The 27,145-nt window shown below is 54.0% G+C and overlaps 1 protein-coding gene across 3 annotated transcripts in view; it reads left to right on the forward strand.

The window, feature by feature from the left end:
• LOC118216699 (ubiquitin carboxyl-terminal hydrolase 22-like) overlaps positions 1 to 26,736 on the forward strand; it is a 31,342-nt gene extending 4,606 nt beyond the window's left edge. For 2 of the 3 annotated variants that reach the window (XM_035398106.1, XM_035398107.1), the window contains 12 exons: positions 16,324 to 16,456; positions 19,718 to 19,831; positions 20,040 to 20,141; positions 20,492 to 20,658; positions 20,825 to 20,972; positions 21,222 to 21,327; positions 23,148 to 23,306; positions 24,263 to 24,389; positions 24,802 to 24,893; positions 25,276 to 25,338; positions 25,570 to 25,719; positions 26,629 to 26,736. In XM_035398106.1, the coding sequence (XP_035253997.1) occupies positions 16,324 to 16,456; positions 19,718 to 19,831; positions 20,040 to 20,141; positions 20,492 to 20,658; positions 20,825 to 20,972; positions 21,222 to 21,327; positions 23,148 to 23,306; positions 24,263 to 24,389; positions 24,802 to 24,893; positions 25,276 to 25,338; positions 25,570 to 25,719; positions 26,629 to 26,671 (1,404 nt within the window). In that variant the 3' untranslated portion in view covers positions 26,672 to 26,736. Of the gene's footprint in view, positions 1 to 16,323; positions 16,457 to 16,564; positions 16,674 to 19,717; positions 19,832 to 20,039; positions 20,142 to 20,491; positions 20,659 to 20,824; positions 20,973 to 21,221; positions 21,328 to 23,147; positions 23,307 to 24,262; positions 24,390 to 24,801; positions 24,894 to 25,275; positions 25,339 to 25,569; positions 25,720 to 26,628 lie in introns of those variants that run through there. The other variant, XM_035398108.1, reaches the window with a different exon arrangement.
• The last annotated feature ends 409 nt before the right edge of the window (positions 26,737 to 27,145 follow it).

Consider the following 27,145-nt stretch of genomic DNA (forward strand, 5'->3'; position numbering starts at 1 on the left):
AGCCTCTTTTTTTTCCTGGTAAAAATTAATTAAAGGTTAATGCACATGGGTGCTTTGAAGCTGCACAGATACGATTTGAATGAGGAGTGATGTTGGGTGATGCTCTGCTTTAACAGACGTTATGTACTGTTACATAGACATAGTAGGCCTATATATACTGTCTGTGTCTATACACAAAAATGTGTGTATGTGTACACACACACACACATGCATATTTATATTTGTGTATATATAGATATATACATGTGTGCTCAGACACAGAAACACATGTTTGTGTGTTTTTGGGGGCTGAGCAGACTCCCATGTTACAGTGTCCCTCTCAGTCCTGGGATGAACCCGTAACAGCTGGTTTTTTATGTGGGACTGCAGAGGGGAAGCACACCGGCTTTGCCGAATACTGCCTCAGCAGTGTCGCAGAGCGTCCCATTCAGGATTCAAACCCACAACCCCGCAAAATTCAGCGCTGCCAATGAGCACGTGATATACACACTGTAATGCTAGTAACTCCATGTAATACTGTAGCCCCCCCAGTCCATCGCCGTTTGAGCCACTCCAGGTTTTGCTGGAGGCATGCCAGCCAGGACTCCTCCTTTTGGTGGATTCCCTTCAGTGCACTAGCCTGCTTCCAATTGGACCTGGAATGGATCATAGTGCTACCCATTTGGAATGTCATTTACACCTCTGGCCTTGTTACAGTGTAATCTGTTAGGATGAGGAATCACTGCCTCAAAGCATCCTTCTGAGCCCTGGCTGCCCAGTAACTGAATATCTGTTACCACGGAGACCTTGCCATTTATTTAGCCAAAAGGTATGTTCTGTGATGCCACGCCCAGCTGAAGGCAATTACACTGCCTGGCCAAAAAATAAAGGTTGCGCACACTAATATTTAGTTGGACCGCCATTAGCTTTGATTACGGCGCGCATTCGTCATGGCATTGTTTCGACAACCTCATGCAACGTCACAACATTTATTTCCATCCAGAATTGCATTATCTTGTATTGACGACGGGAGAGTCGAACCTCTCCGTAAAGTCTTCTCCGGCACATCCCAAAGACTTTCAGTGGGGTTAAGGTCACGACTCTCTGGTGCCAATTCATGTGAAAATGATTCCTCATGCTCCCAGAACCACTCTTTCACAATTTGAGCCCGATGAATTTTGGCATTGTCGTACTGGAATATGCCTGTGCCGTCAGGGAAGAAAAAATCCATTGATGGGATAACCTGATCATTCAGTGCATTCAGGTACTCAGCTGACTTCATTTTATTGCCGCATAAAGTTACTGAGCCTAGACCTGACCAATTGAAGCAAGTCGAGATCATAACACTGCTTCCAGAGGCTTGTACAGTGGGCACTGTCCAACAAAATCCAAACGGCGACTTTTTTTTTGGCCAGGCAGTGTATAAAATATACAGAATATCTGTATGGTTGTGCCATTCTGACCAGCTGTCCTGCAGTTCTCTCTTCATGTATTTGCACCAAGCCAAAGCTGGAGTGTTTTCTGGGTGCAGAGACGTGGGCGAGATTTAAACGTGTTTCTGCACCTGTGACCAGGTATAAAAAACTGAAGTGAAAGGGGCTATTAATGTATCTACCGGGTCCATGGATAATTTCAGCATTAACTTTATACAGCGTTTAACTTTAGCCTGTAAGTAAATCCCAGTGATAGTTTTTCCTTCATAAACACAGATTTCCCATTTAACTTTGGAGATTGCTGAACTGTTAAGGGGAAGGGGAGGATCTTTTTTAACAGGATCAAAGTTGAGGACGAATGTTGGTTGAATGCATGCTAACGTTAGAGCTGCGGTGACTGCTCTCAGGTAGCATGCTCTCAGCTCATGATTGGCATGCCCAGGGCCCCTGCACCCCTGCTGAAGGAACCATAGCTGCCCACCTCCCAGTCAGGTGCAGGTACTCCTGGAAGTCATCAAGGCCAGGTCACCTCCAGGAGCAAGGTGTCAGTCTGCTGCACACACAGGGTGTGAAGCCAGGCCAGGGGGCCCATTCATTAGTATGGTACTTTTTATGTAGCTGAATATTTGCTTAAACAGCTTAACAGGTTTAACAGTTTAAGTGCCATGGGCCACCGTTGGGTGAATGAAACCTCTGGGTACATGTCCTCCCTGCCCACTGCTTCAGACAGGCCCCTGGGTACACATCCTCCGTGCCCTCTGCTTCAGACAGACCCCTGGGTATACCTCCTCCCTGCCCACTGCTTCAGACAGGCCCCTGGGTACACGTCCTCCCTGCTCTCTGCTTCAGACAGGCCCCTGGGTACACATCCTCCGTGCCCTCTGCTTCAGACAGACCCCTGGGTATACCTCCTCCCTGCCCACTGCTTCAGACAGACCCCTGGGTACACGTCCTCCCTCACCACTGCTTCAGACAGACCCCTGGGTATACCTCCTCCCTCACCACTGCTTCAGACAGGCCCCTGGGTACACGTTCTCCCTGCCCTCTGCTTCAGACAGACCCCTGGGTACACGTCCTCCCTCACCACTGCTTCAGACAGACCCCTAGGTATACCTCCTCCCTCACCACTGCTTCAGACAGGCCCCTGGGTACACGTTCTCCCTGCCCTCTGCTTCAGACAGACCCCTGGGTACACGTCCTCCCTCACCACTGCTTCAGACAGACCCCTGGGTACACGTCCTCCCTCACCACTGCTTCAGACAGACCCCTGGGTACACGTCCTCCCTGCCCTCTGCTTCAGACAGGCTCCTGGGTACACGTCCTCTCTGCCCTCTGCTTCAGACAGGCCCCTGGGTACACGTCCTCCCTGCCCTCTGCTTCAGACAGGCCCCTGGGTACACGTCCTCCCTCACCTCTGCTTCAGACAGGCCCCTGGGTACACGTCCTCCCTCACCTCTGCTTCAGACAGGCCCCTGGGTACACGTCCTCCCTGCCCTCTGCTTCAGACAGGCCCCTGGGTACACGTCCTCCCTGTCCTCTGCTTCAGACAGGCCCCTGGGTACACGTCCTCCCTGCCCTCTGCTTCAGACAGGCCGCTGGGTCGCGCGCGGTCTGGAGCGCGATGACATTGTCACCGCCGCCGCTTTGTCTTTGATTGGCAGGCCGGGGCAAAGGGGGCGGGGATGGGGGAGGGGGCTGAAAGGGATCCCGCGCAGCGGTGCGGAGTTCTCTCCTCCGTCTGCCGGTTTCCACGGAGACCTTGCCGCCTCCCGCGGCAGATGGCCCGGTGTTCCCGGGGGCTCCTCCCCTCCCCGCCGCGGCATTGAGGCCCGATCTGTCACGCCTGTCCGACCGCCGGCCCCGCCGAGCTGTGTGTGTGTGTGTGTGTGTCAGTGTGTGCGTGTGTGACTGTCACTGTGAGTGAGTGTGAGTGTGCGTGTGCGAGTGCGAGTGCGTGTGTGTGTGTGACTGAGTGTGTGTGTGTGTGCGCTTGTGTTCGTCTGTGACTGTGAGTGTGTGTATTTGTGTGCGTGTGTGTGTGTGTGACTGTGACTGTGAGTGAGTATGTGTGTTTGTGTGTGTGCGTGTGTGTGTGCGCACACTCGTGTGTGTGTGCGTGCATGTGCACCTGCATATGTGTAGTCGCTGGCTCTCCGGTAGTACTGTGTGGACTATAGGGTAATAAATAGTTGCTGGCTCTCCTGTAGTACTGTGTGGACTGTAGGGTAATAAATAGTTGCTGGCTCTCCTGTAGTACTGTGTGGACTGTAGGGTAATAAATAGTTGCTGGCTCTCCTGTAGTACTGTGTGGACTGTAGGGTAATAAATAGTTGCTGGCTCTCCTGTAGTACTGTGTGGCCAGGTGGGTGGAAGAGCCCCTGTGATTTCCCTCTGATTTACCCCAGCAGCTCAGAGTGGTTCCCTCCCTGTCAGGGCGGAGCTGGGTGGGTGGTCTGGGGCTAACCGTGGCCTGTGAACCTGATCCTTGGTTACGGAGGTAGGCTACACCTGCAGCGTGTATTACAGCACACGGTGCCGCTTTAATGTGTGTGAGTCTGCTCTGTCTCTCAGCCTTCTGTCTTCTGTGAAGAAGGAAAATCAGAGGATGAGTGTAGGTTCAGACAGAGCTGTCATCCCTCGCAGTTCTGCCGCAACCGTTTCATCTGGAGAATCAAAAAAAAAAAAACACATTTGATGTTGAGCAGTTTTCTTTCCAAAAGTTGAGACTAAAGGACTATGTTTTGTACACACTGGAATGTGTTAAAGCATTTCTAACTAACGCGTTCATGGTCCCTACATTATTATAACGGATGATTATCGATGGGTCCATCTTTATTCGTTTATTAGAAAGGGACAGAAGAACGCAGTCAATCGGAGGAGGATGGAATAGTGAATGGAACGGGGCCGTTTCCTGTCGAAGAGTTTGGGGCCGTTTCCTGTCGGAGGGCGTGGGGCCATTTCCTGTCAAAGCGTGCCGGGCCGTTTCCTGTCGGAGGGTTCGGGGCCGTTTCCTGTCGGAGCGTCTGGGCTCTGAAGGACCGTGAGGCGAAGGCGGGTGTAAGATTGAGTGCACCTGTCCCCCAGGCCCTTCTGGGGACAAAAACAGAAAGGTTCCGTTCTGACCTTGGCAGGACTTTGGTCCACGCGTGGAATGCGAATCAGAGTGTCTGTGAAGTTGAGACGCGGGGGCGAGCCTGTCGAGCGGTTCTGTCGCAGAAGAAGTGAGCCGCCGGCATCCTGGGTTTGGTGAGCTCATCCCGCGCCCCCCCCCCCCCCCCCCCCCTCGCTCGTTCGTCTGTTTCACAAAACCGTTCCCTCTTATTTCTTCTCCTCTTGCACAAGGTGTCTTGTGTAATATGGAGGTGAGGGGGAGCTAATGGCGGGTTTTTTCCCTGAGGGGGCGGGTGGTGTATGAGCACTGTGTGCGTGCGTGCGTGCGTGCGTGCGTGCGTGCGTTCGTGTGTCTGTGTGTCCGAGTGTGTGTGTGCGTGCGTGCGTGCGTGCGTGCGTGCGTGCGTGCGTGCGTTTGTGTGTCTGTGTGTCCGAGTGTGTGTGTGCGTGCGTGCGTGCGTGCGTGCGTGTGTGCGTGCGTTCGTGTGTCTGTGTGTCCGAGTGTGTGTGCGTGCGTGTTGCTGTGATCGGGAGTGTGATTATCATGTCCAGGTGAAATGCATCTCAGCTCGCCTCCTGGGTTGTGAGCTGTTAGCAGGGCGGATGTGACACTTGATAGGGAGCTGGTCGAAACTGGCTCTCCACATCTGACAGTCTAATCACCCCCCCCTGCATCCGATTGGCTGCTCAATCCGTCGCAGCCCCTCCCCTCTGATCCCCTGGGGTGCCACTGCACAAATGCTGCTGCTGTGTTTTTTTTAATTCTTTGTAGTGAGTCGTAGTTTGAATTATTGTGATTTTCCAAATGGTAAGTTCTAGTTGCTGTTATAGATTAAATGATTGTTTGTTGTTTGCTTGACCCGGTGAAACTCATTCAGACAGGAGCAACTTTACTACCTCTAATGTGAAACTGAGGTCTTTCCTTAATTACGTACTGCAGCTGAGGCCAGAGCGATAGCGCCCCCTCCTGGTCCACCCTGACGGCCCCAGCTCCCTGACGCGGCGCCCCGGTCACAGCCGAGGACCAGCTGCTGAGCCGCGGCATTCGCTGAGACCAGCGACGGTCACTGCCTGTCACAGTGGGCCACGCCCCTCCCACAGTCCGATGCTCCGCCCACTGCTTTCCTCTAACCGTATAGAAAAGGCCCCCCCCCCCCGCCCCCTCTCAGAATTCACACGCTCCGTACCGTGGCGCTCCTGGTTTCGCCTGCAGTGGCTGATGGGACTGCGGGCCGCTGTTTTACACCCCTCCTCTCTTACCCATCGTCGGCCGCGACGCTCAGATCCCGACACGTTTAATCACGTCTTAATACCCCCCCGGTGCCGGCGGAGTTGGCGGCGGCCCCGTAGAGGGAACAATTAAAGCGAATTGAGCGACGGCGGGAAAATCCCGCGTTGGGGGAGCGCTGCGGAAAAAAACCGAGCGCTCCCAAGATCCTCCCTTCCAGCGCTGCGCTAACGAGTGCCCAGCGAGCGGCTAATTAATCTGCACCGGCCCGCCCGCCGCTCCCTCTCCTCCTCTCTGCTTTCGGGCCGGCACCTCGGGCGGTTCTGTCGGGTCCCCGACCCCCGCGTTTGAGGTTGGGGGGGGGGGTCACATGGGATTGGACGAGCGAGAAAGGGGCGGTGAGGAAGTGCAGGGACCCCCGCCCTGCAACAGGCAGCTTAGTGGATATCCTTTCCTCAAGTTTTGTCTTTTTTTTTTCTTTTGGAATTCTACTGGGTAGTTCTGACCGGAGGAAGTTTTGTTAGCGCTTAGCCGATGGCCTTTTTTTAGAGAGAACGTGGGGAGGGGAACGTGAGCAGATTTGGCGTTCTGTATAGGGGCTTGGCTGCTGGCGGCTGATTGGCTGTTCGGCGGCTGTCTGGGGGCTGATTGGCTGCAGCGGTGTTGTAGGGAGGCCCGCAGGCTCCCGTGGGTACGGCGTACAGCCGGGGTTAAATCGCGGCTCCACCGCTACGCGGAATCCGCAGGCGCTTCCCGTACAGCTTCCACTTTTGATTTTTTTCCCGCTTTACCCCCCCCCCACCCCCGCATGCCGGGGAATTCTGCCCGAGGCAGTGGTGTCAGTCACTGCCTCAGATCCGGATTGATATTCCGTGGGTACCCTGTGTGCTGAGCCTGCAAAGTGCTCTGCTTTGGCTCCTTAAAGACGTGCTCAAATCTGCCCCTGGTGTTCAGTAGCGCTGCTGTTTCTCAGTTCTACCTGATTGGTTAATTGATTAATGTCGCTGATTGGCCGGTCGTCACACTCTCCCAGGTCTTATCCTGTCCCTGACGCAGGGAGGGCGGGGGCGGGGGCAGGGGGCGGGGCCGGGGGCAGATTTGAGCGTTCCTGCTTTGTGACCGGTGGTGAAGCCACTTCGAAGCTTGCTGCACATGAACACAGCTGTGCAGCTAGCCGCTGGGCTAGTCCTTTGTGATTTGTTCATGAGTTTATTTTTTTATTGTGGGCTGTCATGTGTTTTAATAATAATAAATAATAATAATGATAGATCAGTGGATAAAGAACATTTATAGCACAGTTCTGTGAAAGCTGTAGAAGTGATTAATGTGGGGAGCTGAAAAGTATTCGGTGGGTGGAGTCATTTGGTCTCATGGTTTTGCCATCTGCGGCGAAGCGCTGTAATTGGCTCAAATCTTTTTGGGGTGCGGTTTGGGAGGAGTGGGTGGTGTGGGGGTAGTTCATGGAGCCTCTCAGTTTTTGATGTGGCGTCAACATGAAGTGCCCCGCCCTCAGCGCAGTGAAGATCTGGCTGTGCGCAGTGACATGTAATGAGCAGGGCTGCATGCTACGAACACTGCTTCCCAAGGTGAAGGACATGCGTTGGGTTGAATTTAGCACAGAGGTGTGGGAATGTGGCGTTTATTAGCCCTTATATACCAAGCGGAAAGCATGCATAGTGCAGAAGCTTCTCTTTAAAGCCTGCTTGCTTTGTGCATTTTTCATAAGGTATTCATTATTTACAGTTATTTATGAACGCTTGAATGGGCTGAGCTGCTGCTTGAATATGGGAGAAGCTTTTACATATACTTAGCCTGCATTTCACATTTTTATGTTTCAGCTTTCAGTTGTTTTTTGTTTTGCAAGCCGCTTTATGAATGTGGAGAAGGAAGTGAGAAAAGCGTTTGCGTTCGCGGTGAACCCCAGCGGGTGGGAGGACCGGGTAGCGGCCCTGTCTAAATACGCTTGTGCAGTTCAGGAAGTGAGAGATTGAGGGGAGGAGGATGGATGGATAGATGGATGGATGGGTGGGTGGGTGTAGAGCCCAGCATTTCTCCTCTTTGGTGCAGATTAAAGGTGTATGACATCACTGGCAGAATCACACAGCCAGGCGCACGTCAGGATGTGTGAGGTCACGTGGCCGGAGGGAGGGATGAGCCACTCATTCAGCCCCTAGTGCATGATGGGAAAGGAGAGAGGAAAAAGATGGGAGGAGAGTGGAATTTGGCTTGCAGACTGTCTCATTCACATGCACACGCATACACACACACACACACACACACACACACACACGGGTTTGTGGTACCACAGTTGGATAGAAATAGTAAAACTTGTCCGCTGTCTGTCCCCTTCCTCTTTCAGTTCTCTGTTGCCTGCTCTCGCCCTCCATCAGCTCCTCTCTCTCTCTCTCTCTCCCCCCCACCCCCTCCCTCCCTCCCTCCCTCCCTGTGTCAGGGCCCTTGTCACAGTTAGCAGTTGTTTTTGATTTCAGTGTGCGACGCAGACAGGCTGAATTCTCTCTGTCCGTCAGTTCCAGTCGTCTGCCTTTATCCTCCTCCCTGTCCTCCCGTTGCCTCCTCTCTTCCCCTCCTGCTCCTGTTCCTCAGCCTCCTGCTCCTGTTCCTCAGCCTCCTGCTCCTGTTCCTCAGCCTCCTGCTCTTGTTCCTCAGCCTCCTGCTCCTGTTCCTCAGCCTCCTGCTCTTGTTCCTCAGCCTCCTGCTCCTGTTCCTCAGCCTCCAGCTCCTGTTCCTCAGCCTCCTGCTCCTGTTCCTCAGCCTCCTGCTCCTGTTCCTCAACCTCCTGTTCCTGTTCCTCAGCCTCCTGCTCTTGTTCCTCAACCTCCTGTTCCTGTTCCTCAGCCTCCAGCTCCCTGTTCCTCAACCTCCTGCTCCTGTTCCTCAGCCTCCTGCTCCTGTTCCTCAGCCTCCAGCTTCCTGTAGAGCTCGGCTCAGTTTCATTCATCACTGATTCCTCTTTCCTTGTAAAGCTTCCTTTAGTCTTAACCTGAGACTTGCTTTTCTCTCTCTCTTCCCTCTGCCTTGTACCCCTGTTTCTCTCTCTGATTCTCTCTCTGATTCTACCTCTGATTCTCTCTGTTTCTCTCTCTGATTCTCTCTCTGTTTCTCTCTCTGCTTCTCTCTCTGTTTCTCTCTGATCCTCCTCCACCCGGTTAGTGCTATTCCTTTCTGTTGAGTCATTGAGAATCACAGTCAGTGTGGGTGCGTGCGTTTGTGTGTGTGTGTGTGTGCATGTGCGTGTGTGTGTGTGTGTGTGTGTGTGTGTGTGCATGTGCGTGTGTGTGCGAGTATGAGTGTGTGTGTGTGTGTGTGTGTGTGTGTGTGTGCATGTGCGTGTGTGTGCGAGTATGAGTGATTGTCATGCTGATGTGTGTGATTCCATTTGATCTGCTGGGCCTCGGGGCCACCCCACATTTAGCCCCACCCCTGCGTGCCCTGGGACTCTCCTTTCTCCTCCCTCTTTCTCTTCCCCGCCTCGTTTCTCCTCCCTCTTTCTCTTCCCCGCCTCGTTTCTCCTCCCTCTTTCTCTTCTCCGCCTCCTTTCTCCTCCCTCTTTCTCTTCCCCGTCTCGTTTCTCCTCCCTCTTTCTCTTCTCCGCCTCGTTTCTCCTCCCTCTTTCTCTTCCCCGCCTCGTTTCTCCTCCCTCTTTCTCTTCTCCGCCTCGTTTCTCCTCCCTCTTTCTCTTCCCCGCCTCGTTTCTCCTCCCTCTTTCTCTTCTCCGCCTCGTTTCTCCTCCCTCTTTCTCTTCCCCGTCTCGTTTCTCCTCCCTCTTTCTCTTCCCCGCCTCGTTTCTCCTCCCTCTTTCTCTTCCCCGCCTCGTTTCTCCTCCCTCTTTCTCTTCCCCGCCTCGTTTCTCCTCCCTCTTTCTCTTCCCCGCCTCGTTTCTCCTCCCTCTTTCTCTTCCCCGTCTCGTTTCTCCTCCCTCTTTCTCTTCCCCGCCTCGTTTCTCCTCCCTCTTTCTCTTCTCCGCCTCGTTTCTCCTCCCTCTTTCTCTTCCCCGTCTCGTTTCTCCTCCCTCTTTCTCTTCCCCGTCTCGTTTCTCCTCCCTCTTTCTCTTCTCCGTCTCGTTTCTCCTCCCTCTTTCTCTTCCCCGCCTCGTTTCTCCTCCCTCTTTCTCTTCTCCGTCTCGTTTCTCCTCCCTCTTTCTCTTCTCCGTCTCGTTTCTCCTCCCCCTTTCTCTTCCCCGCCTCGTTTCTCCTCCCTCTTTCTCTTCCCCGTCTCGTTTCTTTTCCCTCTTTCTCTTCTCCGTCTCGTTTCTCCTCCCTCTTTCTCTTCTCCGTCTCGTTTCTCCTCCCTCTTTCTCTTCCCCGCCTCGTTTCTCCTCCCTCTTTCTCTTCCCCGCCTCGTTTCTCCTCCCTCTTTCTCTTCCCCGCCTCGTTTCTCCTCCCTCTTTCTCTTCCCCGCCTCGTTTCTCCTCCCTCTTTCTCTTCCCCGCCTCGTTTCTCCTCCCTCTTTCTCTTCCCCGCCTCGTTTCTCCTCCCTCTTTCTCTTCCCCGCCTCGTTCCTCTTCCCTCTTTCTCTTCCCCGCCTCGTTTCTCCTCCCTCTTTCTCTTCCCCGCCTCGTTTCTCCTCCCTCTTTCTCTTCTCCGTCTCGTTTCTCCTCCCTCTTTCTCTTCTCCGTCTCGTTTCTCCTCCCCCTTTCTCTTCCCCGTCTCGTTTCTCCTCCCTCTTTCTCTTCCCCGCCTCGTTTCTCCTCCCTCTTTCTCTTCCCCGTCACGTTCCTCTTCCCTCTTTCTCTTCCCCGCCTCGTTTCTCCTCCCTCTTTCTCTTCCCCGCCTCGTTTCTCCTCCCTCTTTCTCTTCCCCGCCTCGTTTCTCCTCCCTCTTTCTCTTCCCCGTCTCGTTTCTCCTCCCTCTTTCTCTTCCCCGCCTCGTTTCTCCTCCCTCTTTCTCTTCCCCGCCTCGTTTCTCCTCCCTCTTTCTCTTCCCCGCCTCGTTTCTCCTCCCTCTTTCTCTTCCCCGCCTCGTTTCTCCTCCCTCTTTCTCTTCCCCGTCTCGTTCCTCTTCCCTCTTTCTCTTCCCCGCCTCGTTTCTCCTCCCTCTTTCTCTTCCCCGCCTCGTTCCTCTTCCCTCTTTCTCTTCCCCGCCTCGTTTCTCCTCCCTCTTTCTCTTCCCCGCCTCGTTTCTCCTCCCTCTTTCTCTTCCCCGCCTCGTTCCTCTTCCCTCTTTCTCTTCCCCGCCTCGTTTCTCTTCCCTCTTTCTCTTCCCCGCCCCGTTTCCACGCGCGTTCTGCAGGAGCGGCGTTCGCTCTGTGACCGTGCGAGCCGCTCTGTGACGGCTGTGTCCCGGAGCGCACAGCGCCGTCCTCACCCTGCTGAGCCGCGCTACGCAGACGCGCTTTCTGTCAGTCCAGCGTCTGGAGGCGCCAGAGATATTAAAAAAAGAGGGGGCGGAGAGAGAGGACGGGGCGGAGCGGGGTCGAGCGAGGGAACGTGCAGTGTTCTGAGGAGCGCGTTGAGGAGCGCGTGAGTCACCGACCCCTCCCCCGGGGCGGAGCCACGCGTCTCCGGAGGAGCGATGCTGTAATCAGGAGCGGAACTGAAGAGAGAGCGGAGAGGGGGAGGAGGAAAGGGGTCGTGCTTGTTTGCTGATTCTCCGCCTCCCGTGCCCGTTCTCTCCCGCGCCGGTTTGGCGGCTGATTAGATGTGAAATGGCACATTCGTGATTCATCCCTTATGTAAGAGGGGGGGTTTTTTTTGGCTCGCCCTGTGGCCCGATGCCTTCCCAGCTCGCTGGCGGTCACGTGGACGCTGTTTCGGCCGCTCTCTTAGGCCGGCGGGAGGCGTCGCTGTCAAACGTGCTGTAGCTGCACCCTGACAGGTGACCGTCCAATCAGAATCTTACCTGGACTGCTTCAGGTAGTCCAGCTGTGTAAACGGGTGCTGTGCGAGCTGCGTAAGTCGCTCTGGATAAGAGCGGCCGCTAAATGGCGGTAACATAAGAACGGATGGCGATTTTTTGCACACGCCCCCGGTGTTTGCGTCGGTGGCTCCCTCCTGTGCGGCTGGATTCGCATGAATCGCCGCCATTGGTCACAGAGACAGAGGTCACCGTGTCCCCGATGAGCGATGGATCTTCACTGCTACCCTGACGGACCGAACCTGAACCAAAAGCCGGAGTGCGGCAGCCTTTGCTCGTGAGACGGGCTGCAGAACGCTCTTCCGCGTCTCGAGCTGCTTCTCCGCGGCGCGTTTTCTGTTCCGCAGCCCCTCCAGCGACGCTGACGCCGTGTCCCGGTTGCTCATTGGCCGATCCCCCCCCTCCGAGCGTCCTGCCCTCTCCGGGTACCCTGTAAGTAGCGTTGGAGGGTGAGCTGGGGACGAAGGGAGTGGGTGAGGTTGCAGGGGCGCCTTGCGGGGTGCTGTACCTAGCGGGACACGGTGCTGATTCGGTGAATGGGGGAGGGGCGGAGGAACGGGGCTGGAGGGCGGGGCTTGCTTTGTCATGACGGCAGGCTGTTTGCAGGGACCCCCCTCACTGCAGAGCCACACAGATTAGGCAGTTAGGGTTAGGAGGCACGGGCTGGTGTGAGGGGCAGTGTTAAGGTTAGGAGGCACGGGCAGGTGTGAGGAGCAGTGTTAGGGTTAGGAGGCCCAGGCAGGTGTGAGGGGCAGTGTTAGGGTTAGGAGGCACGGGCAGGTGTGAGGAGCAGTGTTAGGGTTAGGAGGCACGGGCAGGTGTGAGGGGCAGTGTTAGGGTTAGGAGGCAGGGGCAGGTGTGGAAGTGCTTCTCCGTGCGATGGTTTTCTCTGCACAGGTGGGACGTCTCTGAAGTCCTGTCATGTGTTTCTTCCACTCATGAACTCCGCCAGCCGGCTTCACTAATTAGTTCTGCCTCCTGGCTGACGAATTGTGCTAATTAGCAAATACGGGTGATTGAAACAACAGACTGGGCGAGAGTTTTACTTTCTGAATCTGGATTTTCCACCTCAGGATGTCTGACACACACACACACACACTCACACAGGAACACACACACACACGAGACACACATCCACGAGCACGCCAAGAACAAGCGCCGCAACCTCGGTAAGAACACGCACACACACACACACACACACACACTCACGTGCACGGCCACTGAAGCACACTCACGCACACACACAGTTTGCCTGTTCACCACTGTCGTATTCCAGAGTGCTGTTCAGGGGTCTGTGCTTGTGCTTTGAATCCCAGCTCTTGCATTGGCCTGAGGTGCCTTTGCGTAGATGCTTCACATGAACATGGAGGTGTAGAAATGGATGAATGAGGAAAGTATCAGTGTGTGCCCACTGCCCTGGTGCTGAGCCCCGGAGTGTCCCAGAACTTGTCCCCTGGAGCGAAGGCATTTACGCATCGCGGTGTGGTCGTCATCATCCTCTTCCTCCTCCTCCTGGCTCTCAGTTGTGGGGTTGCAGCAGGTGTGGTCTCTGCAGGCCTGGTGGTGTTCCGGGAGAAACGCGTGTGTGTGTGCATGCGTGTGTGTGCGCGGGCGCGCGCGTGTGTGTGTGTGCGTGTGTGTGTGCGTGCGTGCGTGCATTAGAGCTTGTCCCTCGGTTTGCAGCAGGTATAGCAGGGCTTTGTTCGCCTGGTGCCTCTCTCTCTCTCTCTCTCTCTCTCTCTCTCTCTCTCTCTCTCTCTCTCTCAGCCGCTGAGTCATGTAGCAGACTCTCACTCCGAGGGCGGAATGACTGCTGTGGTTTGGTTTCACTTTCTCTCTTTCACTCAGTGCCTGTCTTTCTCTAACACTACCGCTTGCTTTTCTGTCCCTTTCTCTCGTCTGTTTCCGATTGGCTTTCCACATTCTGTCTTCATCCCTTTCTCTGTCTGCCTCTTTCCATACTTGTTATGCATCTCTCTCTCTCTCTCTCTCTCTCTCTCAGTGATTAGTACCACAGGTACTGCTGCAGTAGACTCCTCTCTCCTGTAATCGTGACTAACTCTGCCTTTTTAGTCCAGACTTTGGCTGGGTGTTGGGCTGAATGTGGGTGGACTACATTTGGAGCTTAAAAATAGACTGTGAAAATGGCAAGTCCTGGTTAGTGTTGCCAGCCTGCCTGAGAGCACGGACAGGCACACTGACGTCCTGAACACTGTTCCCCCTGCGTCCTGAACACCGCCCCCCTGCGTCCTGAACACCGCACCCCTGTGTCCTGAACACCGCCCCCCCCCAGCATACTGAAAACCATTCCCCTGCATCCGGAACACCGCCCCCCCCGTGTCCTGAATGCAGTTCCTCCAGGTATTTTGAACGCAGCCCCTCTGTGCCCTGAACGCAGCCCCGCTGGATCCTGAACGCCGCCCCCCCTGTGTCCTGAACACTGTTCCCCCTGCGTCCTGAACGCCGTTCCCCCGGACATCCTGAACGCCATTCCCCCGGGCATCCTGAACGCCACCGCCCCAGTGGAGGATGGTGGTGACGGTTCTGGTGACAGACGGGGCCCGGCTCCTCTCTGCTGTGACCCGGTGGGCTCGGCGTGGGCCCTGCGCTCTTACAGTGTCTGCCAAAGGCCTCAGAGTAGTGGAGTAAAGAGTAACTGAGCGCGCTCATAGACCGCCTTTCCTGACAGGGCAGTTACAGGGAGGAGGGGTTGTTTTGATGGTGATAATTATTCCTGCCAGGAGCAGAGAGTTCTCCATGAGCTTCGTCGCTCTTAGGAGGAGGAAGAGGAGGAGGAAGAGGGTGGTGGTGGTGGTGATTGCATCAGTGGCAGGGCTCTCTGCCGTAAGCGTGGTGCAGCCTGTATTTGACCTGCTGATTTGTTTCAGTGAGAGATCCACAGGAAATATGTTAGAGGTACAGGAAGGGAGCGTGCGCTTTGCTGACGGTCACTGCGTGTCTGTTACTGATGGGGCGAGGAGTTTGCTGTCCTGTGGAGTCATTTTCTGTCTGTCTATCGGCATGAATGCAGCACTGACCTGCTCCTTAAAGCCTAACAGGCCCCAGTCTGCTGCAGTACTGACCTGCTCCTTAAAACGTAACAGGCCCCAGTCTGCTGCAGTACTGACCTGCTCCTTAAAGCCTAACACAGGCCCCAGTCTGCTGCAGTACTGACCTGCTCCTTAAAGCCTAACAGGCTCCAGTCTGCTGCAGTACTGACCTGCTCCTTAAAGCCTAACAGGCCCCAGTCTGCTGCAGTACTGACCTGCTCCTTAAAGCCTAACAGGCCCCAGTCTGCTGCAGTACTGACCTGCCCCTTAAAGCCTAACAGGCCCCAGTCTCCTGCAGTACTGACATTCAGTGTTTGTTTCTGGACACTGCAGCTGTGGAAGTTCAGCATTCCAGCTGTTTTTAGCATCTTGTTTATGTCTCTGGCACACACACACGTACATGCACACAGACAGACACACACAGACACACAGGCACCAGGGGTAATCTCAGACAGTTAAAGAGTAGGAGATGTGTGGGTGTATACACACACATGCATACAGTACATGCGCACACAGACACACAGGCACCAGAGGTAATCTCAGACAGAGTAGGAAACATGCGCGGGAGCACGCACGCACACACACACACACACACACACACACACACACACACACACACACACACACACTTTCATACCTAGAGTATCATGTTCCTCCACAGGAATGTCTGCCTCACTTGCCCTTGTGCTGCTTAACCATACTAACCATAACCCTTTCAGATCCCTCTCTCTTTTCCTCCCTCCCTCAGTCTCTCTCTTCCTTTCTCCTCCCTCTCTTTCTCCCTCTCTCCACCATTCCCTCCTTCTCTCTTTCCCTCTCTCTTCCTCTCTTCCTGTCCTCCTCTCTCCTTTTCTCCTTCTGTTGTCCCTCTCCCTCCATCCTCCTTCTATCTTCCCTCTTTCTCTCCTGCCTTCCCTCTCTCTCCTCGCCTCTCTCCCTCCTCATTCCCTCACTCCCTCTCTTTTCTTCTGTCTCTCTCTCTCCCTCCCTCCCTCCCTCCCTCCCTGTGAAGCCACTGCTCTTTTTGAGGCTCAGCTTGCAGCATCTGGGAGAGGGAGAGGAAGAGGAGGGGATGGGGCTAGCGAGTAGGACAGAGAGAGAGAAAGGACAGAGAGAGAGGGAGGTATGGAAAAGGAGGCAGTCGTAGGTTAGATGGAGAGGAACTGTACTGTTACTACATGTTCCGCTGCTTTCTTACGCTGTATGTACTACTTGTTTAAAAAAAAATAATTAAAAGGAGGGAGTGGAAAAAAAGCTGGTATGTGGTTCCCAGAAGAGAGAGGGATTTAGAAGGAAGGGTTATAAGATGGAAGGAATATGGAATGTGAATGTAAAGCAGGGACAGAGAGAGGGTGGAAAGGAAAAATGCTCTAACCTCTCACCCCGTTCTCACACTCAGCCATTTGATCACCTGACCAGGCTGTCATAAGAGAACGCTGGCTGAACAGTATGAGCCAATCACATGCTCTCGTATCAGTAGTCTCTCATCCTCTCCCTCTGTTTCTCTCTCTGTCTCACTCTCTCTCCCTCTCCATCTCCCTCTGTCTCTCTCTCTCTCTCCCTCTCTCCCCCTCTCGTTATTGTTCTGTTTTTCTCCTTTCTGATGTCTCTTGCACGTGTTTCCCCCTCCTCTCTGTCGCCCTCTGCAGGCCAAGTCGTGTATGTGTCACATGTGCGGCGCCCACCTCAGCCGGCTCCACTCCTGCCTGTACTGCGTCTTCTTCGGCTGCTTCACCAAGAAGCACATCCACGAGCACGCCAAGAACAAGCGCCACAACCTGGGTAAGGACACACACACACACACACACACACACTCACATCCACGAGCACGCCAAGAACAAGCGCCACAACCTGGGTAAGGACACACACACACACACACACACACACACACTCACATCCACGAGCATGCCAAGAACAAGCGCCACAACCTGGGTAAGGACACACACACACACACACACACACATCCACGAGCACGCCAAGAACAAGCGCCACAACCTGGGTAAGGACACACACACACACACACACACACTCACACACACACACACACACACACACACACATGCCAAGAACAAGCGCCACAACCTGGGTAAGGACACACAGACACTCTGAGGCCATGAGGGGGCGGGGCAAGGCTGGACCTCGTTTAGAGAGGACCAGTCCTCTCCTGGAACAGCAGAGACCAGGGTTTAATTAGCTCCTGTGCATTAATCAGGTGGGCTGGGGGATCGGGTGTGTGTGTGACAGCCATGCTAAATGAACTCATTATTACTGAGAGTGTGAGTGTATAAACACTAATAATGTACCCTAATATTACTGAGAGAGTGGGTGTATAAACACTAATAGTGTACCCTAATATTACTGAGAGTGTGAGTGTATAAACACTAATAGTGTACCCTATTATTACTGAGAGAGTGAGTGTATAAACACTAATAATGTACCCTATTATTACTGAGTGTGAGTGTATAAACACTAATAGTGTACCCTATTATTACTGAGAGTGGGTGTATAAACACTAATAATGTACCCTATTATTACTGAGACAGTGGGTGTATAAACACTAATAATGTACCCTATTATTACTGAGAGAGTGAGTGTATAAACACTAATAATGTACCCTATTATTACTGAGAGAGTGGGTGTATAAACACTAATAATGTACCCTATTATTACTAAGGGATTGAGTACCCAGGTATCAAATCATATCCACAAGTATGTACATGCGCGCGCACACACACACAGTTGCGCGCACACAATCGTAGACACACGGTCACAGTCACGTGTACACACATGCACTCACAGGCACACACACACATGCACTCACAGGCACACACACACACGCACATACATGCTCGCAGTCACGTGTACACACTCGCACTCCTGGGCATACACCACCCAAACACGCACACACGCACACGCACACACACACGCGCACACACACACACGCACACACTGAAAGCGGGCGGCTGTGTGACTTTAAGGGCCAGCTCCGTGTCTGGGGAAGATGTCTGCCGGTCTCATTTCAGCAGTTTCACACAAACTTTAATTACGGCTCCTAACGCGCGCTCGTTAGTGTGGGGCGTGTGTGTGGAGAGCGACCGGTTGTTAATACGGTAATAACCGCGGTAACGGCGGCGGTAACGGTCTACGGGTGACGGGCTGGGCCGGGGGAGCCCCTCGCGGCGCGCCGATCGCTCTCCGTCCCTCTTATCGAATCGCTCTTTCTCTCTCCCCTCTCCCCGGGAGCGGAGGACACCGGCGCTCTGATTGGGTTACGGGCTCACTCTTTATGGGGAGAGAGATGTAGATGGGCGGGGCGCAAGCTACACGCAGCGCCGCAAAATGAAATGTCACATCCCTGATATTTCACTCGTTTCCTTCTTTCGTTTCATTGCTCTTTTAAGACTTCTTTTCTCTGTTTATTTGTTTATCGGTGATGTATGCTTTTTAATTTGCGGTATAATATCCGAAGGGTCCCCTCCATCGCCCCCTTCCCCGCCGGTTCCCATGGTAACTGTAGCCGGGGCGTCTCCGGCTGCATCTCGCCGCGTTGTGCAGTGCGCCCGCCCACGGCCAAAAAGAGACGGGTGCGTCCGGGGTCCGAAACCGTCTCCCGCCCTCCCAAGTCTCATCGGTTTCGTTGCCGTGGCAACCCCTCCAAACACACCGTGCACGCGCGGGGCTTCTCTGCAGCGGCACGTGTGACTGGCGTGTGAGTGGCGTGTGTGTGTGTGTGCGTGTGTGTGTGAGCGTGTGTAACTGGCGTGTGAGTGGCGTGTGGGTGCGTGTGGCTGGCGTGTGAGTGGCGTGTGAGTGCGCGTCACTGGCGTGTGAGTGCGTGTGAGTGCGTGTGGCTGGCGTGTGAGTGCGTGTGGCTGGCGTGTGAGTGTGTGTGAGTGCGTGTGGCTGGTGTGTAAGTGTGTGTGAGTGCGTGTGGCTGGTGTGTAAGTGTGTGTGAGTGCGTGTGGCTGGCGTGTGAGTGCGTGTGAGTGCGTGTGGCTGGCGTGTGAGTGCGTGTGGCTGGCTTGTGAGTGCGTGTGGCTGGCGTGTGAGTGCGTGTGAGTGTGTGTGGCTGGCGTGTGAGTGCGTGTGGCTGGCGTGTGAGTGCGTGTGGCTGGCGTGTGAGTGCGTGTGGCTGGCGTGTGAGTGCGTGTGAGTGCGTGTGGCTGGCGTGTGAGTGCGTGTGGCTGGCTTGTGAGTGCGTGTGAGTGCGTGTGGCTGGCGTGTGAGTGCGTGTGAGTGTGTGTGGCTGGCGTGTGAGTGCGTGTGGCTGGCGTGTGAGTGCGTGTGGCTGGCGTGTGAGTGCGTGTGGCTGGCGTGTGAGTGTGTGTGAGTGCGTGTGGCTGGCGTGTGAGTGCGTGTGAGTGCGTGTGGCTGGCGTGTGAGTGCGTGTGAGCGCGCGTCGCTGGCGTGTGAGTGCGTGTGGCTGGCGTGTGAGTGCGTGTGAGCGCGCGTCGCTGGCGTGTGAGTGCGTGTGGCTGGCGTGTGAGTGCGTGTGGCTGGCGGGAGGCTCTAGAAGGAAGCCTGGGGTTCCCTCCCGCCCTCCCCAGAGCGCGAGCGGCCTGACCCTCATGCCTCCCCTGTGCACACCATGACAAGTAGCCACTTCCTCTCATATACCGTCCAGCGTCGTATGCAGTATGCAGTCACACACACACACACACACACACACGCACGCGCGCGCACACACTCTGGCCTGGCTCCTGACCATGTAGCCAGGGGAATGCCTTTGTGTCAAGATGTGCAGGGTCGGGGGGGGTTCTTGTATGCCTATAAATAGGTTGTCACGGCAACAGAACTCAGGTATTGTTGCCGTGGAGTTTGAGAAGATGAGGGATGCAAAGGGAGAACGGGAGACCCTGCGGCCTGTTACATCATCGTCATCACCGGCTACGCTTCGCCCCCCCCCACCTCCCCCTCCCCCCTCCTGACCGGCACATCGAAGGCACTCGGATACAGAGAGCAGCGAAACAGACCAGCGCACCACAGCGGATCGACAGCAAATCGTTCTGACCCTCTCCGTCTCTCTCTCTCCCCCTTCCCCAGCTATAGACTTGTTATACGGAGGCATATACTGCTTTGTGTGTCAGGACTACATTTACGACAAAGACATGGAACAGATCGCCAAAGAAGAGCAGAGGAAGGCCTGGAAGTTGCAAGGTAGCGTTTCGCCTCGCGACTCAGTTTTCACTTCACGTCTGGCGTGTTTAACTGGAGCTCAAAAGTCATGTGAAGGTATTTATGAGTTCGGTATAAAGTCAGGTTCTGCCTGCACAATCCAAGACTGTTTATATGGTTGGGCAATATACACACACACCCATGCTCATTCTCTGGCCTCTGTCTGTCTGTCTGTCTGTCTGTTCCCTAGGCGTGGGAGAGAAGTATTCAACATGGGAACCAACCAAGAGAGAGCTAGAGCTGCTAAGACACAATCCCAAGCGCAGGAAAATCACCACAAACTGCACCATTGGTGAGCTTTTCCCCCTCTCCTGCCTTACCTGTCCCCAGGAGTCCTGCTCACCTCACTCTGTGTCCTCGGGTGCTGGTGCTCGAAAGGCATGCCATGACGCCGTCGCCCCCTAGTGTCAGAACCGGAGTAGTGCTGGGTCCCTCGCCTGGGACTTGGGTGAAGGGGGCACAGCAGTACTGGACTTAAACCCACACACGCACACACACATGCTGGATGTTACCTGTTTCTGTGGTAGCAGCAGAGGCTGTCTAAAGCGGTGTGTGTGTGTGTGTGTGTGTGTGGCACTCCTAACCCATGCTTCGTCTCTCTTCCCCTCCGTCCTCGGACCCCCCCTCCCCCCCCCATGGCAGGCCTGCGGGGGCTCATTAACCTGGGGAACACCTGCTTCATGAACTGCATCGTGCAGGCGCTCACCCACACGCCGCTCCTGCGCGACTTCTTCCTGTCCGACCGGCACAAGTGCGAGATGCAGTCCAACTCCTGTCTGGTCTGCGAGATGGCCCAGCTCTTCCAGGAGGTGAGTGTGCGGGAGGCGGGGCTTGCGTCTGAATGATGCCGATTGGCTCTCGCACGGCACGGGCGTCGTTACCGCCAGGCCCGTTTGGCTTGGTGCGCAAGCTCACCTTCCTCTCCTCTTCGTCCTCCTCTCCTCCTCCTCCCCGTCCCATCCCGTGTGGGGTCAGTTCTACTCCGGACACCGCTCCCCACACATTCCGTTCCGGCTGCTGCACCTGGTGTGGACGCACGCGCGCCACCTGGCCGGCTACGAGCAGCAGGACGCCCACGAGTTCCTCATCGCCGCGCTGGACGTGCTGCACCGCCACTGCAAGGGTGAGCGTCTCCGGAGGGAGGGGCTAGGGGCTAGGGGCGGGGCTCTCCAGGACACACCCTGATTGCCGCTGGTGTTTGCACTGCTGCTCTTTGAGCCAGGGCCATGTTTGCTCTTTTGTGGGGGAGGAGTTTGGGCAGAGGGGAGCAGGGTGCTGCAGTATTTTGAGGCGTTGTCCTGATGAGACCCCCCCCCCACCTCCCCCCACCCCTCCCTTCTTTGGCTTTCTTTCTCTGTCCTTGGTAACAAAGGCGATGACAACGGGAAGAAGGCCAACAACCCGAACCACTGCAACTGCATTATCGACCAAATCTTCACTGGGGGGCTGCAGTCGGACGTCACCTGCCAAGTCTGCCAGTGAGTGTGTGTGTGTGTGTGTGTGTGTGTGTGTGTGTGTGTGTGTATCAAATACTGGAGCTTGAGGCTCATACCCTCACCCTAGGAAGTTTGTGATTTCTCCCCCATTTCCCTCCCTTTCTCCCTCCCCCCCCCCCCTTTCTCTCCCTTTCTCCCTCTCCCCCTCTCTTGTATTCTGGCTCTCTCCGGAGCTGGATCAGTAACCCAGAAAGGCTCGCTCAGTCCCGGGCTGAAAGCCTCACAGGAGAGGGGGTGTCGCGCTGCGGCCCGTTTTTAAAGCTCATTTTCCCAGGGGGGGGGCGACCGGAAGGCGCTCGCTCGCTCGCTCGTGACGCCCTTACCCACAATGCCCCTGAAAGCAGCCCCGAAAAGTCTGCCCCTTCCCCTCCCTTCCCCTCCCGTCTCCCCTCCACTCTTCTCCTCTCCCTGCCTGGCTGTGCAGTGCGCTCTCCCATGCCACCCTGTGGACAACATCGTACATTACAGCACAATGACTCATCTCCCCAAACATGAAATACGCTCTTTTTTTTTCCCTCCTTTTAAATTGAATTTAATTTGTCGGCTGTTCCATGCCAGCGTCCCATGTTGGTAGTTGGGAGTTGTTGTGCTTAGACTGTTATCATTAAGTCATTTTTATTATTTTTTAAATTTAGTAAACCCTTCAGACGTTTATTGCTGTAGGAGCGGTTATATTTTGAAAGAATGCTTCTGGACCTGTCATCTATTAAAGAAGACAACCGGCTGTTGTTGCGGTCTTACAGAAAAATGCTGCACATTACATTGCATTGCATCCATTAAGCAGATGCTTTAAGGCAGAGCGACTTCCAGTACTAACTGCATAAGTGCTCTCACAGAGAGCAGTAAACCTGAAGGGGAAATTAACACTGTGAGACACTAACAGTGTAACAAATAATGCTTTAATGTTTAATAAAGTGCCAACCTGTGTATACAGACACACACACACATGCACTCACGCATGCACGCGCACACCCTTACTCATACAGACACACACGTGCACACGCTCACACACACGCATTTACCCTCTAACACACGCACACACACGCACACATTCGTCCTCACATACGCACACATACAGAAGCACATGCACACACACACATTCACCCTCTCACACACGCACACACACATTCACCCTCTCGCACACACACTGACCCTCGCATGCACATGCACCCTCTCTCACACACGCACACACACACACACGCACGCACATACATATTCACCCTCTCACACACACTGACCCTCACATGCACATGCACCCTCTCTCACACACGCACACACACACACATGCACACACACATTCACCCTCTCTCACACACACACACACACACACACACACACACACACACATTCACCCTCTCACACACACACACACACACACGCACGCACATACATACATATTCACCCTCTCACACACACTGACCCTCGCATGCACATGCACCCTCTCTCACACCCACACACAAACACACATTCACCCTCACACACGCACGCACACACACACACACACACACATATTCGTCCTCACATACGCACACATGCACGCATACAGAAGCACATGCACACACACATACACACATATTCACCCTCTCACACACACTGACCCTCGCATGCACATGCACCCTCTCTCACACACACACACACACACACATTCACCCTCTCTCTCACATACACACACACATTCACACACACACACACACACACACACACACATTCACTCTGACCCTCACACTCACACACACACACACACTCACACACACACACTCACACACACACACTCGGCTGACCCCTCCCCTGTGGGTTTGCAGCGGGGTGTCTACGACCATAGACCCGTTCTGGGACATCAGCCTGGACCTGCCCGGCTCCTCCACCCCCTTCTGGCCCCTCAGCCCCGGGGGGGACTGCGGCGTGGTCAACGGGGAGAGCCACCAATCAGGGGCCACCACGCTGACGGACTGTTTACGAAGGTACCGCCCCCCTCGCTCTGCTTTCTCTTTCCGTCTCTCATTCTCTCCTCTCCTCCCCTCTCTCTGTCCCCTGCTCCCTCCGTCCGTCTCTCTGTTAACACTGACTGCCACTCCTCCGCTCTCTGAGTTCAGTTCAGTTTGCTTTATTGGCATGGCGAAACACTACTGTACTGCCAAAGCATACGGTAAACAAACCATACATCTAACTCTGAGAAATACATGATACCAGAGGCTAGAAACAAATGAACAGTAACCAAACAGTAACCACTCATGAAAGCAGAAACCTTCCTCTGATAGACTATGTGCTGTGAGCCAGCTGACCAGTGTCTTTCTGACTCACCTGAGCAGGTGTGTGTTCTGTTTCTGACTCACCTGAGTCTGAGCAGGTGTGTGTTCTGTTTCTGACTCACCTGGGTCTGAGCAGGTGTGTGTTCTGTTTCTGACTCACCTGGGTCTGAGCAGGTGTGTGTTCTGTTTCTGACTCACCTGAGTCTGTGTAGGTGTGTGTTCTGTTTCTGACTCACCTGGGTCTGAGCAGGTGTGTGTTCTGTTTGGTCATGTTCTGCGCAGGTTCAGACTGTTAACTCTCTCCCTCTCATTTTTCTTCCTTCCCTCCCCTCTCCCGGCCTCCTTTCTTCTCTCTCCTTGTTATTTTTCCCCCTCTACCTTTCTGTCAATCATCACATCTCTCTCACCTACTCTATACCCTCTCTCTCCCTCTCTCTCTCTCTCTCTCTCTCCCTCCCTTTCTCTCTCTCTCTCTCTCTCTCACTCACTCACTCACTCTCTCTCACATGCTCTCTCTCTCTCTCTCTCTCTTCCTCTCTCTCTCTCTCTCCCTATCCTCCTCTCTCTCTCTCTCTCTCTTTCTCTCTCTCCCTTTCTCTCCCTCCCTCATGCATGCTCTCCCTCTCTCTCTCTCTCTCCCTCTCTCACTCTCTCTCTCTGTGCTGCAGGTTTACACGACCAGAGCATTTAGGAAGCAGTGCCAAAATTAAGTGCGGTGGTTGCCATAGTTACCAGGAGTCCACCAAACAGCTGACAATGAAGAAGCTGCCAATCGTGGCGTGTTTTCATCTAAAGGTGAGACCTCCAGCCACACCCCCCCCCCCCCCCCACCCCCCCCCAGCATTCTCAACCCCTGAAAACGCGATGCGGAGACATGGCTGTGCGCGAGGAACGCTGTGACCTCTGACCTCGGTGCTGCTGTATTATCCCTGCGTGTCGCTGTGGTTTGAGCATGCTCAGTCTGCTGAAGAGTTGATGTTTTAAAATTGGTGGTTCAGTCGTTGGGATCTGAAGGTCCTGATCCGTTCCACAGGGACGATCACAAAATACGTGACTTAATTACAAGTTATTTAGCTGGTAATTTCTCTCCCGCTTGGAACCACTACTCACGTTCCCATTCCATCTCTCTCTACCCCTCCATCTCTCTCTGTCCCCTGTGTGTCATTTCCTCATTCTCTCTCTCTCTCTCTCTCTCTCTCTCTGGCAGCGGTTTGAGCACTCGGCCAAGTTGAGGAGGAAGATCACCACGTACGTGTCCTTTCCCCTGGAGCTGGACATGACCCCCTTCATGGCCTCCAGGTGAGTGCCCATCACTGATACACCCCCTGAAACCCCACTCCCCTCCAAAGCCAGTGCTTATCACCTTCTCTCTTCCGTAAATCTGATACCACCCGAATATGCTCTGATACCCCAGCCCCCGGAGTGTCTGGGACACTTTGAGTCTTCCTGTGTATTCTGGTTTCCTCTGGAGAGCTTGCTCTGTGCAGCTGTGTGTCACAGCCTGTCTGTGAAGGCCACTGAACACTGAACAGTGTAAACCTACTGAGCAGAGGATCAGTGCTGGAGTTACAGTCCCGTTGCTTATTGGAGAACAGAATCCTGATATTCCCCGGGAGGGGGGTGGGGGTGCTTTTTGAGCTGAGTGTGTTTTAAGCATTCCTGTCTCCCCCCCATCCCACAGTAAAGAGAGCCGAGTCAACGGACAGTACCTGCAGCCAGTGGACCCCCTCAACAACGACAACAAGTAAGCACCGCCCCCGCGTGAGAACGGACCAATCGGGAGCCGCTGGTGTGGGAGCGGGTGGGGTTGACTTTTTTTATAAACTGTGCCAGATTGGATTAGAAGAGTACAGGTGCAGCTGGCGTGGTGATGTCACCCCAGCCATGTGACCTAACTCGGCGCACGTGGCGTGATTTCTGTCAGCGTACGCGGTACTGATCCCCCTCGCCGCCGTCTGACCCCCCCCCCCCCCAGGTACTCCCTGTTCGCGGTGGTGAACCACCAGGGGACGCTGGAGAGCGGCCACTACACCAGCTTCATCCGCCAGCACAAAGACCAGTGGTTCAAGTGCGACGACGCCATCATCACCAAGGCCAGCATCAAGGACGTGCTGGACAGCGAAGGGTGCCCTGCCTTTTCATGCCCTTTCATCAGTTCATTATGATTATGAATTAAAAAAAAAAAGATTCACTTATTTATAGAGACAGCAATCTTATCCAGAGAGACTTATGGTGCCATTAAGGCCTGATACAGGAAGTTCCCGTCATAAGAGCAATGGCACACTAGGGCATTTGCACAGAACAGGAAGTAGCATTGCATCATAACCTGTGCACTGGTAACTGGTGAACAGTAAATAAGGACTCACCTCCTCTAGTCTAAACATGTATTACATTTAACTGTTATTTCAACATTACATGCCCTCAAACCCCTACATTACATGCCTTCAAATAAAGAGTAAACCCTGATAGAGAATAAAATAAAGGCCAGACTAGAGGGGTACGGAAATGTACTTTCTTCTTAAAATATGCACCCTTACTCACAATATATGATCACTGCCTGCAAATATCTTTCCTAATCGTCTAGTTCATATGTCAACCTGAGCTATAATCACAACATTCCGTTTTCCTCAGTAACTTAAATCAAAATGGAAGCGTCTATCTCGGTTGCTTTTAGAACGAGAGCAGCAGAAATATGGCAGAAGGGTTCATTTAGTCTTAGTGCTCATTATAAGGAGCAGTCAAGATAACAGGATGTAGCTAAATAATGCCTACAGACAAGCGGTTTAATCTCTTGCCCCAAAAGGGACCTTCAGTTCCAGTTGCGCTGAAATGCTATCAGTAATAAGTCAGACGTGCATTTCGCTTTGAAAACGTTGTACCAGTCAGCAGGTTCCTCGGCTGAGTTTGAGCTGCAAAGTCTTTAGGTACGGCCGTTCGCGAGTCGTGAGGAAGTGATGTCGGAGTGTCGGGTTACAGCGGTTTCCTGTTGAGCATATTTGGCGGGTCTGACTCCTCCCCCTCTTCTCTCTGGCAGGTATCTGTTGTTCTATCACAAGCAGTTCCTGGAATACGAGTAGCCTTACCCAGAGGACTCTGAGAGACACGTGCAGCCTTCAGGAGACGAAAGAGAAAAAGGAGAGAGAAAAAAAAACAAACAAACTGTAACGGAGCCGAAGGAAGGAGAAATGAGAAAGCGAGACGCGACACACAAACCTACCTGAAACTCTTACTTAAGATCATTTTTCCCAATGAACAAAAGCGAAAAATGACGAGTACATCATGCAAACTTAGAAGAAAATTCAGCACTGAGCTACCAGTATCTACTTGACAACAAACTGGGGGGGGGGGGGGTCAGATGGAATATGCATCCACATTGAGGTGGGGGAGGGGGGGGCGGCCCACGCTTGGCTCCGAAAACTTGGCTGGTGAGGTGGGTGGCGCCCGTCATTTTCTGGGAGGAGGAGCCAGACAGAGGGCACATCTCAAATTCTATTGATGTTTTCATCATCAGTACCCATGGTGCTCTGGGTCCAAACTGACCAAGCATTTTG

The sequence above is a fragment of the Anguilla anguilla genome, chromosome 17 (assembly GCF_013347855.1).
Source record: "Anguilla anguilla isolate fAngAng1 chromosome 17, fAngAng1.pri, whole genome shotgun sequence".
Classification (NCBI taxonomy): Eukaryota; Metazoa; Chordata; class Actinopteri; order Anguilliformes; family Anguillidae; genus Anguilla; species Anguilla anguilla.